The sequence below is a fragment of the Oncorhynchus mykiss genome, chromosome 8, assembly GCF_013265735.2.
Source record: "Oncorhynchus mykiss isolate Arlee chromosome 8, USDA_OmykA_1.1, whole genome shotgun sequence".
Lineage (NCBI taxonomy): Eukaryota > Metazoa > Chordata > Actinopteri > Salmoniformes > Salmonidae > Oncorhynchus > Oncorhynchus mykiss.
Window position 1 is genome coordinate 61,365,166 of NC_048572.1, and position 14,937 is coordinate 61,380,102.

Sequence of the window (14,937 nt, forward strand, 5' to 3'; positions counted from 1 at the left end):
TGGGTCTAGGGTGTCAGGTAGGGTGGAGGTGATATGGTCCTTGACTAGTCTCTCAAAGCACTTCATGATGACGGATGTGAGTGCTACGGGGCGGTAGTCGTTTAGCTCAGTTACCTTAGCTTTCTTGGGAACAGGAACAATGGTGGCCCTCTTGAAGCATGTGGGAACAGCAGACTGGTATAGGGATTGATTGAATATGTCCGTAAACACACTGGCCAGCTGGTCTGCGCATGCTCTGAGGGCGCGGCTGGGGATGCCGTCTGGGCCTGCAGCCTTGCGAGGGTTAACACGTTTAAATGTCTTACTCACCTCGGCTGCAGTGAAGGAGAGATGGCATGTTTTCATAGCAGGCCGTGTCAGTGGCACTGTATTGTCCTCAAAGCGGGCAAAAAAGTCATTTAGTCTGCCTGGGAGCAAGACATCCTGGTCCGTGACTGGGCTGGATTTCTTCCTGTAGTCCGTGATTGACTGTAGACCCTGCCACATGCCTCTTGTGTCTGAGCCGTTGAATTGAGATTCTACTTTGTCTCTGTACTGGCGCTTAGCTTGTTTGATAGCCTTGCGGAGGGAATAGCTGCACTGTTTGTATTCGGTCATGTTACCAGACACCTTGCCCTGATTAAAAGCAGTGGTTCGCGCTTTCATGAATTCTATTGGTATCACCAAGACACAGCACAAAGGCCAGAGTTCCTCCTGTACATCTCTGTTTCAGAGTTTATATAGAAAGCAGATCCTTCGAAAAATTTGAATATCTGTCAAACTGAATGAAGAGAAAAAACATTTGAATCTGGAGATCTCCTCTGCTGAAATGACAGACTCTTCCCTGTATTACTGTACTGTGATAACCACAGTGACAGGAACATTCCTTCAATTGGATTATTTGACATGATTTCTCTCAACATGTACCTGCTCAGTGCTTTGGTCCTCTGGTGGTAAATCCATGTACTGCACCCTTTAGAGTGGCATACCTGAAGCCAACTGACTGGTAAAGGACCAGACAAAAATAAAAAGGCTCTGTTGATCTGGGTCACTAGATAGGAAAAGTAATAAGTTTGCACATGTATAATGGCTTTCTTCTCAGAACTTCCTCAACATTTAAATGTGGTCAGCAAAGTGTGAGTATAAAGGGTTTTCTTTATATTTACCCATAAACAGCTGTTTCTGCAGCTCCTGGCTGATCTTCAGATGAGGTACACTTATCTCTTTGAGCTCCCCACTACCCCTTCTGAAGGATGGGTTGATCAGGCCCAAGTGAGCCCGTTGGCTCGTCCACTGCTTCTCACTCTTCAGCCACAACCAATGAGATGTTCTCTCTGCCTCCTGAACATATGACAGATCTTCTTTGTCTGTGCTCCTCCTATAGACTGTCCTCCACAGTCATGAAGTCCAGTGACAAGGTTTTTCTATGTATAATAATGATACAATAGTTCCATACAGTGTTCAACATTCTACCCAACAAGGTGAAACCAAGACATTGCTTGTATTTTCAAGGGAAAGTTACTAGTGAGAGTCAATAGGTGTCAGTAGAGTTTCATCAGTAGAGTTTCATCAGTTTTCTTCTATCCTATAAGCTAGAAATATCAGTTTTTGCATGTGCTGCATCTCAATCCACCGCATCAGCCTATGGCGGTCTTCTGCATCTGCTGCTGGAAGGTGGCCGAGCTGCAGCAGGGTTTTGTCAAACGATGAGACATTATGAAAATCGGTCTCTCACCAAAACATCTGTAGTGTCCGAATGGCTAGGCCTTTGTAGATAATTAAAGTTGACACTCACGAATACGACGGTGGTCTCTCGTCTGAAGTCTTGGCTCAAGCAAGTCTCTTCTGCTTTTTGGTGTCCTTTAGTAGTGATTTCTTTGCAGCAATTAGACCATGAAAGACTAATTCACACAGTCTCCTCTGAACTGTTGATGTTGAGACGTGTTACACATCTCTGTGAAGCATTTATTTGGGCTGAAATCTGAGGTGCAGTTAACTCAAATGAACGTATCTTCTTGCAGCAGAGGTAACTCTGGGTCTTGCTTTCCCATGGCTGTCCCCAATGAGAGACAGTTTCGTCATCGCTCTTGATGGTTTTTGCGACTGCACTTTAAGAAACTTTCAAAGTTCTTGAAATGTTCTGGATTGACTGACCTTCATGCCCTAAAATAATAGTGGACTGTCATTTCTCTTTGCTTATTTGAACTGTTCTTGCCATAATATGGATTTGGTCTTTTACCAAATAAGGCTGTATACCAACCCTACCTTGTCACAACACAACTGATTGGCTCATACGCATTAAGAAGGAAAGAAATTCCAAAAATTCACTTTTAACAAGGCACACCTGTTAATTGAAATGCATTCCAGGTGTCTACCTCATGATGCTGGTTGAGAGAATGCCAAGAGTGTGCAAAGCTGTAATTAAGGAAAAGGGTGGCTATTTTGAAGAATCTCAAATGTAAAATATATTTTTGAGGATTGATGCTGGTAGAGACGAGAAGCAGATACAGGGAGAGAACATTTAGTATTACAACGTCTGGAGAGGACAGCGTCTGGACAAGAACACATAACGACATTAACTTAGGGATCGTGGACCGCTAGCGACAACAAACCCGGTGAAATTGCAGAGCGCCAAATTCAAAATAAAAAAAATTGAAATATTGAACATTCATGAACATACATAAGTGTCTTACATAATTTAAAAGCTTAATTTCTTGTTAAGCCAACCTCTTTGTCAGATTTCAAAAAGGCTTTACGGTGAAAGCATACCATGCGATTATCTGAAGACAGCACCCCACATCAAAATACTTTTTCAACAATCACAAATAGTTGTTACTGATACAGGTATCCTGAGTGTGTATCCTGTGTGTCTTTTCTCTCCTTCTCCCCTCACAGGGAGCAATCATCATTTCCCAATCAGTCATCAATCTGAAGACACACCTATCACAACAATAGTGATCAAATAAATCACATACCTTTGAAGATCTTCCTCTGTTTTCTGTGCCCTCATTCACGTACGCCAAAAGTCTACCTTTCTTGATGAGAACACCATGGATTAACCACAACTACTTGTTCAAGCCTTAAACCCTGTATAAAGACTGACATCTAGTGGAAGCCATAGGAACTGCAATATGGGAGCAATTTCTTTATCCCTTAGGCTTGCATTGAAAATGCCTGTGACCTCAAACTTTTTTTTTACGGATGGATTTTCCTCGTGTTTTCGCCTGCCATATTAGTTCTGTTATACTCACATACATTATTTTAACAGTTCTGGACACTTCAGAGTGTTTCCTGTCCAATGCTACCAATGATATGCATATCATAGCTTCTGGGCTGAGTAACATACAGTTTACTTTGGGCACATAGGGAAATTCAGGATAATGCCCCCTAGTCTTAAGAAGTTTAATGCAGACACAAGGCTCAAAAGGGTGAGCAGACAGTTATAGATGGGTCAATCAACAAAGGGAAGGAGTCCAGGTGAGTTCAATCATCGCTGCTGTGCGTAATGATTGTTACAGGTGAGCGTTAAGACGGGCAGCCTGGCGCCCTCGAGTGCCAGAGAGGGAGAGTGGGAGCAGGCCTGACAGTACCCCCCTAGGGGCGCCAACAGGCGTCCCACCTGGGCGAGCCTGGCGGGCCTGCCGAAGCATGGGCGCTGTACAAGCCCGACGATCCTGCTGAGGTGTGGGAGCCTGATGGGCCTGCTGAAGCATGACATGGGGTGGGCGCCTGCCGAGCCCACTTAGGCAAGACGACCTCTCAAGTCAGCTAAGTCGTGGAAGCCTGACGAGCTAGCTGAAGCACCCCCAGTTCCCTCGGCGATGGAACCCGGACCCGACGTCACCAAGCAAAACTCCCTGATGCTTCTTTCAGTGGTGTCTGCATTCTGTGAGGATCGCTGGTAGAGATGAGAAGCAGGTACAGGGAGTGAACATTTAATTATCAAAGGACATGGAACAGGATAGGACAGGACAGCGTCTGGACTTGAACCCATAATAACATTAATGCAGACACAGGGAACAAACAGGGGAGCAGACAGTTATTGACGGGGCAATCAACAAAGGGAAGGAGTCCAGGGGAGTCCAATGAGCGCTGCTGCGCGTAATGATGGTGACAGGTGTAAGCAATAAAGGGCAGCCTGGCGACCTCGATGGCCCGAGAGGGAGAGCGGGAGCGGGAGCAGGCGTGACAATATTATTTTGGTGACAACATGATTCCATATGTGATATTTCATAGTTTTTCTGTCTTCACTAGTGTTTTTACTATGTAGAAAATAATCAGATAAAGAAAAAACATTGAATGAGTAGGGGTGTCCAAACTTTTGACTGGTACTGTATATTTTGAGTGGTTCTGAGATTTCTTATATCTCCCAGTTAGAGGACAGACATTTACAACCTTATTCCGTTTGACTTATTTTCTAATGTAATTTTTTTGCCATTTATGAATTTGTTATTCTATGCGTTCCTATGGGATTTGGTAATAAAGGCCAAATGCAATATTTTATCAAATAATTTTGTTATATATTTTTTAATACCTATAGGGGTCCTAAAATTCCAAATCAAATAGCTAAATGATCCATGGCATGACCACAATAAAATAATTGTATATGTCAACCTCTTAGACTCTAGAGAATTAAATGATGCATGCGGCATGCCAACACTTTACAGGTGTCGTTGTGATAGAATTTCCCCCACCAATTAGCAAATCAAACTAAATCAACCTGAAAAGGGCAGCATTTCACAGGGAATCCTTCTGGCAGTTAAACTTAATTGAATATACAATTAGCTCCTCCCCTAATGCATTGCCACACAATTATGAGACTTCTCAACTACAGTGGATGGAACATCAATTCTTTAACAGTCTACTCTTCCTCTACACATGAACCATAATGGCACATTGGCTTAGGAATACTTTACTTATCCTGACTGCATGCTATTTTGGTAGAGTATAGTGCCTTTCCTTCCTATTATCTTTGTGAATCTTAGCCTATTAATTATTATATAAAAATATTAATAAATAAACTATTATAACAACTTTTTCAGATTGCAAAGGTGAGGAGGCTGTTGACCAGCAGAGTGGACATGTTACTGCCCTTGAAGGAGGACTGGTAACACTCAGCTGTAACTACACTACTAGTAGTCCATCTTCTAATCTCTTCTGGTACGTCCAGTTACCCAGGGACTCTCCTCAGTATGTCCTGAGAAGAGATCGTTATTCAGAAGGGAGCAATAGTGATGAGTTCAAGAAGAGGTTTGATTCCAGGCTGAATTTCACATCTAGCTCTGTCCCCTTGATGATCCAGAGGCTGCAGCTGTCTGACTCTGCTGTGTACTACTGTGCTCTGAGGCCCACTGTGACAGCAGGAGATTCAGTCACTGTATAAAAACTCAGTGTAGAGTGTTGTTCAGACAATGTCGAAATCTTCTCTGAGGGATCATTAATGTCTCTGAGCTGTAGATATGAAACAAGCAGCAGTAACAATTACCTTAACTGGTACCAACAATACCCTAACCAGGCACCTCAGTACCTACTGTATAAAGGTGCCAGAGAAAGTTGTGTCATATCTCTAATCATCTATATAACTAGGGTGGCTGGAGTCTTTGACAATTTTTAGGGCCTCCCTCTAACACCGCCTGATATAGAGGTCCTGGATGGCAGGAAGCTTGGCCCCAGTAATGTACTGGACCTTACGCACTACACACTCTTGATAGAACTTTGTTATAATTTTTCTCAAGTTTGCTTTGTTAACTTCTTATGGCTGGGGGGCAGTATTGAGTAGCTTGGATGAATAAGTTGCCCAAAGTAAATGGCCTGCTCCCCAGTCTCAGTTGCTAATATATGCATATTAATATTAGTATTGGATAGAAAACACTCTAAAGTTTCTAAAACTGCTTGAATGATGTCTGTGAGTATGACAGAACTCATATGGCAGGCAAAATCCTGAGTTGAAATCAAAACAGGAAGTGAGAAATCTGAGCTTCGTATGTATTCACCAGAGTCCCCAATGAAATCCCCTTGAGATATTAATGATGTTGCACTGCCTAGGGGTTCTACTAGATGTCAACCAATAATATACATTTTAATGAGACTTCTATGGTGTTGTGGGAGTGAATGACAGCAGAATGTATCAGGTGTCCATCAAGCAGCCATTTTCTGATCACGCTTATTCCTCATGGTACCCACTTGCGTTCCATTGCTCATGAAGACAAGAAGGAATACTCCGGTTGGAACTTTATTGAAGCTATATGTTAAAAACATCCTAATGATTGATTCTGTACTTAGTTTGAAATGTTTCTTCGACCTGTAATATAACTTTTTGAAGTTTGTGTCCGTTGTAACGCTGACCAGAATGAGCGTTTGGATATGTATACCAAACGCGCTAACAAAAGAAGGTATTTGGACATAAATAACGGATATTTCGAACAAAACAAACATTTATTGTGGACCTGGGATTCCTGGAGTGCTTTCTGATGTAGATCATCAAAGGTAAGGGAATATTCATCATGTAATTTCTTGTTTATGTTGACGCCATCGTTGCGGCTATTGTGATATTTTACTTCTGAGCGCCGTCTCAGATTATTGCATGGGTTGCTTTTTCCGTAAAGTTTAAAAAAAAAATCAGACACAGCGGTTGCATTAAGGGGAGGTATATCTATAATTCCATGTGTTTAACTTGTATTATCATCTACATTTATGATGAGTATTTCTGTTGAATGATGTGGCTATGCAAAATGACTGGATGTTTTTGGAAATAGTGAATGTAACGCGCCAATGTAAACTCATATTTTGATAAATATAAACTTTATCAACCAAAACATACATGTATTGTGTAACATGAAGTCCTATTTGTGTCATCTGATGAAGAACATCAAAGGTTAGTGATTAATTTTATTTCTATTTGTGCTTTTTGAAACTCCTCTCTTTGGCTGGAAGCTCTGGAGTGGGCAAACGCCATATGGGGAGAAGGAGACCACTTCGAATTATTCACCCACCGCTTCCGGGCTGTCTTCGACCATCCACCCGAAGGAAGAGTGGGGAACGGCACTTCCATATGAAGTAGGGGACGAGGAGCGCACAGGAGTTCGCACTGGAATTCCGGACCTTGGCCGCTGGAGCAGGATGGAATGACAGGGACCTCATCGACCAATAGAGATGGAGCCTGCGTGAGGACGTCTGCAGGGATGCCATCATCTTTTGACCAACTGGTGGATCTGTCCATCCGGTTGGATAACCTGCTGGTCACCCGCGGATGTCCAGAGGGGGCTCTGTCGGTTCCATCTTCCAGCACCCCCGCTCTAGTGCCCATGGAGCTGGGAGGGGCTGCGAGTAGGGAGGCTGGAGGAGGGGTCTTCACGTACAACATCTGTGGCCGCAGAGGGCACACTGCCGGTCGGTGCCGGGTTGGTCCCTCTGGCAGTCTCATCCACTCTCATCCAGAGTCCTCTGTTGTCCAACTGTTTGTACCTGTTTGTTATTCAAATTTTTCCCCGCATTCCCAGCATAAGGCGCTCGTCGATTCAGGCGCAGCTGGGAATTCTATTGACAGAGCACTCACTCTTAGTCTAGTGATCCCCATTATCCCTGTGGCTAGACCTTTCCCAGTTCACGCGCTGGATAGTCGACCATTGGGGTCCGGGCTAATCAGGGAAGCCACTATCTCCCTGGCCATGGTGACGCAGGGGAGTCACGAGGAGAGAATCAGTCTCTTTCTCATTGACTCTCCTGCGTTTCCCGTGGTACTGGGCCTTCCCTGGTTAGCTCATCATAACCCCACTACTTCATGGCAACAGATGGTTCTCACGGGGTGATTGCGAGAGTGCTCGGGGAGGTGTGTAGGGGTTTCCGTTGGTGCTACTACGGTGGAAAGTCCAGACCAGGTCTCCACTGTGCGCATCCCCCTGAATATGCCAATTTGGCTAGCCTTCTGTAAAAAGAAGGCGACTCAATTACCATCCCATTGACAGGGCCCTACCACCTTGTGAATGTTGACCTGTTTAACGGTCTTACTCACATCGGCTACGGAGAGCGAGATCACACAGTCGTCCTGAACAGCTGATGCTCTCATGCATGTTTCAGTGTAACTTGCCTCGAAGCGAGCATAGAAGTAATTTAGCTTGTCTGGTAGGCTCGTGTCACTGCGCAGCTCGCGGCTGTGCTTCCCTTTGTGTTCTGTAATAGTTTGCAAGCCCTGCCACATCCGACGAGTGTCGGAGCCGGTGTAGTACGATTCAATCTTAGTCCTGTATTGACGCTTTGCCTGTTTGGCGGTTCGTCAGAGGGCATAGCGGGATTTCTTATAAGCTTCCGGGTTAGAGTCCTGCTCCTTGAAAGTGGCAGCTCTATGCTTTAGGTCAGTGCGGGTGTTGCCTGTTATCCATGGCATCTGCTTGGGGTATGTATGCATGGCCACTGTGGGGACGACGTCATTGATGCACTTATTGATGAAGCCAGTGACTGATGAGGTGTACTCCTCAATGCCACCGGATGAATCCCGGAACATATTCCAGTCTGTGCTAGCAAAACGGTGGTCAGTATATTCTTACTATATACATTATTCATAATGGTACATTGGCTCAGGAATACTTTACTTATCCTGGCTGCATGCTATTTTGGTATGGTATAGTATTAGGGATCAAGGTGAGACCTAAGTGCAGACTGTGTCAAGTAACAATGTTTATTGTAACAACAGGGGCAGGAAAATGACAGGTCAAGGCAGGCAGGGGGTCGATAATCCAGAGTAGGAGCAAAGGTACAGGACGGCAGGCAGCCTCAGGCTCAGGGACAGGCAGAGGTGGGCGGGTACAAGGTCAGGAAAGGCAAGGGTCAAAAACCAGGAGGACGAGAAAAAGAGAGGCTGGGAAAAGACAGGAGCTGACAGGACAACGCTGGTAAACTTGACAAACAAGATGAACTGGCAAAGATTGACAGAAAACACAAGTTAAAATACCCAGAGGATACGTGGGGAAGATGGGCAACAGCTGGAGGGGGTGGAGACAAGCACAAGGACAGGTGAAACAGATCAAGGTGTGACATATAGTGCCTATTTTCTTTGTCTGAATCGCTTTGTCTGAATCTTATAAATTATAAAAGTTTGCAAAAGGTAAAGAGGCTGAACTTCCAGGCTGAATTTCACATCTAGCTCTGTCCCCTTGACGATCCATAGGTTGCTGCTGTCTGAATTTGCTGTGTACTACTGTGCTCTGAGGCCTAATGTGACAACAAGAGATTCAGACACTGTACAAAAACTCAGGTTAGAGTGCTAAGACAATTTCAAAAGCTGACGATACACAGAAAGAGGAGGAGACAAGGATTTCATCATCTCATCATTGTCTAGTTACATCAGAGTGGTATTACTCTTCTCCCACTGATCTCAGAGTAGCAGACATGGAACCCTGGTTGAGGAATGTACTGATTCTTGCTGCATTTTGTTATGGTATTATAATATTATTTTAATGATTTGTTCTCTGCCTTTGCTCTCATTCCGTTCTTTTATCAAACATATATTTCTCACTACAATACAACCAGTGTTAAGTTTATACTTGTATTTCCTCAATCATGTTGCTTGATTATTTTCCACCTAATACAAATTTGTATTACATTATTTTCCAGAATGCAGAGGAGAAGACTCAGTCATTCAGCCACCAGGAGATGTGATCGCTACTGAGGGAGAACAGGTCACACTGGATTGTCAATTTGATACTCTAGATACAAATCCATACCTGTTCTGGTACAAGCAGGGAGCTAATGACTTCCCAAAGTATATGCTGAGGCGGGCGACTTTCGGATCAGATAATGCCATTGAATTCCTGGGGAGATTCGATGCCCATCTCAATTTAACTACATTAAAGTCAGCATCAAAATCATTCCCCTTGACGATCCAGAGGTTGCAGCTGTCTGACTCTGCTGTGTACTACTGTGCTCTGAGGCCCACTGTGAGAACAGGATATACAGCCCCCCTACAAAAACTAGTGTATCCTTGGCACTTGTGTAGAAAAAATGCAAGCCTTACTTCTATGGTGGGTGTGATGTTAGCAGGGATGTACACCTCACACAGTGACACACAGAAGAACATTTCAGAGGAGAGTGAACGAATGCCAACACCAGTCTGAAGATAGAGATATCAATCAGTGTATTGATCATTCTGATTATGACTACAGGTAAACAACACCAAAACATTTGAACTCCTTGCATCCTTATCAGATTATTACATTATGGTATTGGTAGTAAAACATATTTTGATTGAAGTCATTAAAATGTGTTTTTAAATCAGCTTTATTATCATTTTTTCCTCTGCAGGAATGGTATGTGGAGACAGTGTGACTCCTGATAAGGAGGAGTACACCCCCACTGAGGGATCATCAGTGTCTCTGAGATGTACATACGAAACAAGCAGCAATGTCATCTACCTTTACTGGTACCAACAATACTATAACCAGGCACCTCAGTACCTACAGTATAAAGATGCCAGAGTAAATACTGTTGACCATATCCCTAACAATCAATATGAATCTACAACGTCCCAAACGTCAACTACACTCAAGATAAAAATCTGGCAGACACAGCTCTCTACTACTGTGCCCTGAAGGACGCCCAGTGAAACAAAGTCTTTGAGAGGCTGTACAAAAATTAGAACACTGATAATGTACTTGTTTTTGATGAGCTTGTTGGTCATTTCAAGACCACAGTTCATTATCAGGCAGCAGAGAGTCTGTAGATTAGATTATTGTGGTAACAACTGTTGTTAGAGTAAGTAAAAACACATTTAGCATAATAGGAGAAACTTGCATTATGTACAAATTTGAGAATATTATCAATGCGGACACCAAATCACTTGAACATTTTTATTCCTGTTATTCATTCACTTCAGAAAATGAGTTGTGTTTAGAGGAGGAGCTAGTATGACATGAAGGTCTTTCCTCAGTGCATTGTAAGCTTGTCTCTTTAACATTAACCATGCTGTGCTTGTTCAACTTGTTATTTTTAACATTTGTGGATAAGTAAAATACATTTAACTAATGATAATGTTTAATTACTTCAGTACAAGCTTGGAAAAAGAATACACAAGCTTTGATAGTTGTTGGGGTTGGAATTTTCTCCAACAGTCTTGAGGAGGATATGATACATGGTGGCAGTGTCAAGCTTTCCTGCAACTACACAGTATCTGGAGGAGGCAGTGTCTTATGGTATCACCAATATCACACATCTGCTCCCCAATTCCTCCTCCTCCTCTCAGTGTATTCAGCATCTGCTGAGACAATAGTTACTGCTGATTCACCATATCCTCGACTGTCAGTTAATGTTGACAAAGTGGCTGAACGTGTGGATCTGAAGATCTCCTCTGCTGAAGTGACAGACGTTACTGCGTACCACTGTTCTCTGAGGCCCACAGGGACAGGAAACCCAGGCACACTGTACAACAACTGTACAGAAGCAGGGGATAACAATCCTTGTTGTGAACTGTTTCAGATATTTTAATTATCTGTCAGTTCCAACTCTAGATTACAACACCTTAACACTTAAAGAAGTTCACTTTATCAGTTCTTCTTCACCCTAATCAATACCATTTAAATCACCAAGATATACAGCATAACTCCCTATCTTCTGCCGAGGGCCTCACCTCAGCACAACACAAACCTCTTTTTCTCTGAGCAGATGGCTCCTCCTCGAGACAGTGGAGGTAGTTGCAGGACAGACAGACAGCAGCCATACATTACATATCACATGTCACATCCTGCAGATCTCAGTACACGGCATATCACATATCACATATCACAGTACACTGCATATCACAGTACACAACGTATCACAGTACACTGAACATCAGACAGTTGAGTTAACCCCTGTCCTGTAACTGCATTTTCTGTCTTAAACACCATGATGTTGCTCACTTCTATCTTATTGTTTTCAGCTCTTGTTGGTAAGTAAGGTTTTATGTAAAGTCATTTCCACACGGTCTGGAATTATTTCATTCATAAATATTGCGCTGCTTCAAATATAAAATAAGAGGTTTTCAAGTTTAGTCTCATGCTTGTTTTCTTCTCCTTCACATGTGATACTTTAGAGGATGATATTACTCCAACCAGTCCTGAGGAGTATTATTTAGAGGGTAGCAGAGTTAAGATCTCCTGTAACTATACAGTAATAGCAGATATTCTGGTGTGGTACAGACAGTACTCTGGATCAGGTCTCCAATTCCTTTGCATCGTAACATCTATCAGTAATCCATATGAAGTGAGCGGTGATCCACAGGACTTCGACAGCCTATTACACTGAACAAGGAGAGAATCTGAATCTGGAGATCTCCTCTGCTGAAGTGACAGGAAACCCAGACACACTACAAAAACCTTACTGCAATATATTCCTAGTAGTAAACACCATGTAATAGGCAAGCTTCTGCATATAAATAATCAGAGATCATGTAGTTATGGTTATCCATCAATTAAGTCATATTTGTTCATCACAGATTATAATGTTGATGTAATGTGGGTCCATTTTCTGACTAGGAGGAGCTAAGATGAGAGGTGGAGAGATGATTCTCCTCTATCTGACTGGAACAGTGGGATGTCTTCAGTTCTGCCTCCTGATAACACACTGTTACACCCATCACCATGTTTCTCTACCCAGTGTTTCTCCTCTCTGCACTTGTTGGTGAGTATTAGTCTGACATTACATATTTTTAGTTTATTTAATGTAACTGTCAAGTGTCATTTGAAAATAGCACTTCCTAGAAGAAATGTAAATGACTGATGATTATCTTTTCATTTGTATTGAATAATTTCCCATTAACTCAACATTTTAATTTAAGCTTAACTTTATTACAGGTGGCAGTTATGAAAATTACATAAAACCAACTTCAGAGACAGAACATGGCGTGGAGGGAAGCAATGTTACACTGTTTTGCAACTACTCAGGGTCATCAATATTGTCACGACTTCCACCGAAGTCGTTTCCTCTCCTTGTTCGGGCGGTGTTCGGCGGTCGGCGTCACCGGTCTTCTAGCCATCGTCGATCCAATTTTCATTTTCCATTTGTTTTGTCTTGTTTTCTTACACACCTGGTTTCCATTTCCATCATTAATTGTTGTGTATTTAGCCCTCTGTTCCCCCCATGTCCTTGTGTGGAATTGTTTGTTTGTAAGTGCTTGTACGTTATGTTACTGGTGCGTGTCAGGTTTTCTACCCATGTAGGTTCTTTTGTATTGCCATGGGTTTTGTAATTAAACTGCTCCGGCTATTACCTATCTCTGCTCTGCTGCTTCTGACTTCACTTCCACCAGTTCCGCAACCCTTACAAATATTGCATCTTCAATGGTATTGTCAATACCCAGATCAGCACTCCAATTCCTCCTCTACACTACAGTCTCTTTAAAGCCCTCTGTAATAAGGGCTGAACCCGATGACCCTCGAATGTTTGTTAATTTGAATAAAGAGAGAGCCCGTGTGGATCTGGAGATCTCCTCTGCTGAAGTGACAGACTCTGCTCGTCCTACTGTAGGTTCAAGAAAATCAATTATTAAAATACTTTATTGGACTTCACTCCAGCATATAACCTCAGCTACAATATGATGGTTCTCTACACAGTTACTTTACTTTCTGCTCTGACAGGTTAGTAAATGACTGTATTCCTCTCATTCTTTTAACCAATGTATATCTGTATTATTGGATTTTAGAGTAAATACCAACATCTGTCCTCATTTCAAATTCATCTACCTTGTGATTTATCCATCACCTCTTCACATTTTCGGGTGACAGTTTTCAACAGACCATCCAGCCAAACCAACATGAAGTGTAGGAAGAGGAGGGTAGTAATGTTCAACTTTCCTGCAACTACTCCTCAGCACACAGTGTACTGTGATATAAACAGCATCAGCTCCCCAATTCCTCCTCTTCATCCTCCATGCCTCTAGGACTGTAGTGAGAGCTAAACCTCCCTACACTCACTTTCCTATTAAACTGAGCAAAGAGAAGACCTGTGGATCTGGAGATCTCCTTGCTGAAGTGAAAGACCCTTTAATAATGTTTACATACAGCGCCTTGCGAAAGTATTCGGCCCCCTTGAACTTTGCGACCTTTTGCCACATTTCAGCCTTCAAACAAAGATATAAAACTGTATTTTTTTTGTGAAGAATCAACAACAAGTGGGACACATTCGTGAAGTGGAACGACATTTATCGGATATTTCAAACTTGGGCGTGCAAAATTATTCAGCCCCTTTACTTTCAGTGCAGCAAACTCTCACCAGAAGTTCAGTGAGGATCTCTGAATGATCCAATGTTGACCTAAATGATGATAAATACAATCCACCTGTGTGTAATCAAGTCTCCGTATAAATGCACCTGCACTGTGATAGTCTCAGAGGTCCGTTAAAAGCGCAGAGAGCATCATGAAGAACAAGGAACACACCAGGCAGGTCCGAGATACTGTTGTGAAGAAGTTTAAAGCCGGATTTGGATACAAAAAGATTTCCCAAGCTTCAAACATCCCAAGGAGCACTGTGCAAGCGATAATATTGAAATGGAAGGAGTATCAGACCACTGCAAATCTACCAAGACCTGGCCGTCCCTCTAAACTTTCAGCTCATACAAGGAGAAGACTGATCAGAGATGCAGCCAAGAGACCCATGATCACTCTGGATGAACTGCAGAGATCTACAGCTGAGGTGGGAGACTCTGTCCATAGGACAACAATCAGTCGTATATTGCACAAATCTGGCCTTTATGGAAGAGTGGCAAGAAAGCCATTTCTTAAAGATATCCATAAAAAGTGTCGGTTAAAGTTTGCCACAAGCCACCTGGGAGACACACCAAACATGTGGAAGAAGGTGCTCTGGTCAGATGAAACCAAAATTGAACTTTTTGGCAACAATGCAAAACGTTATGTTTGGCGTAAAAGCAACACCCTGAACACACCATCCCCACTGTCAAACATGGTGGTGGCAGCATCATGGTTTGGGCCTGCT

General features: G+C 42.8%; 1 protein-coding gene across 1 annotated transcript; it reads left to right on the forward strand.

Annotated features, from left to right (window-relative positions):
- Positions 1-5,419: 5,419 nt before the first annotated feature.
- Positions 5,420-10,299, forward strand: LOC110530952. Its single transcript, XM_036986879.1, has 5 exons — positions 5,420-5,519; positions 7,159-7,305; positions 9,323-9,412; positions 9,589-9,911; positions 10,276-10,299. The coding sequence occupies exons 1-5, from the start codon at positions 5,420-5,422 to the stop codon at positions 10,297-10,299; spliced, it is 684 nt and encodes a 227-aa protein (XP_036842774.1).
- Positions 10,300-14,937: the final 4,638 nt, after the last annotated feature.

What these genes read in the sequence shown, in the direction of transcription:
- LOC110530952 (XM_036986879.1), top strand. Translation starts at nt 5,420, where the DNA reads ATGTCTCTGAGCTGTAGATATGAAACAAGCAGCAGTAACAATTACCTT. An exon ending in TCAGTACCTACTGTATAAAG is followed by an intron (nt 5,520 to 7,158) that starts GTGCCAGAGAAA and finishes GGACGTCTGCAG; the next exon opens with GGATGCCATCATCTTTTGAC. An exon ending in GGAGCTGGGAGGGGCTGCGA is followed by an intron (nt 7,306 to 9,322) that starts GTAGGGAGGCTG and finishes TAGTTACATCAG; the next exon opens with AGTGGTATTACTCTTCTCCC.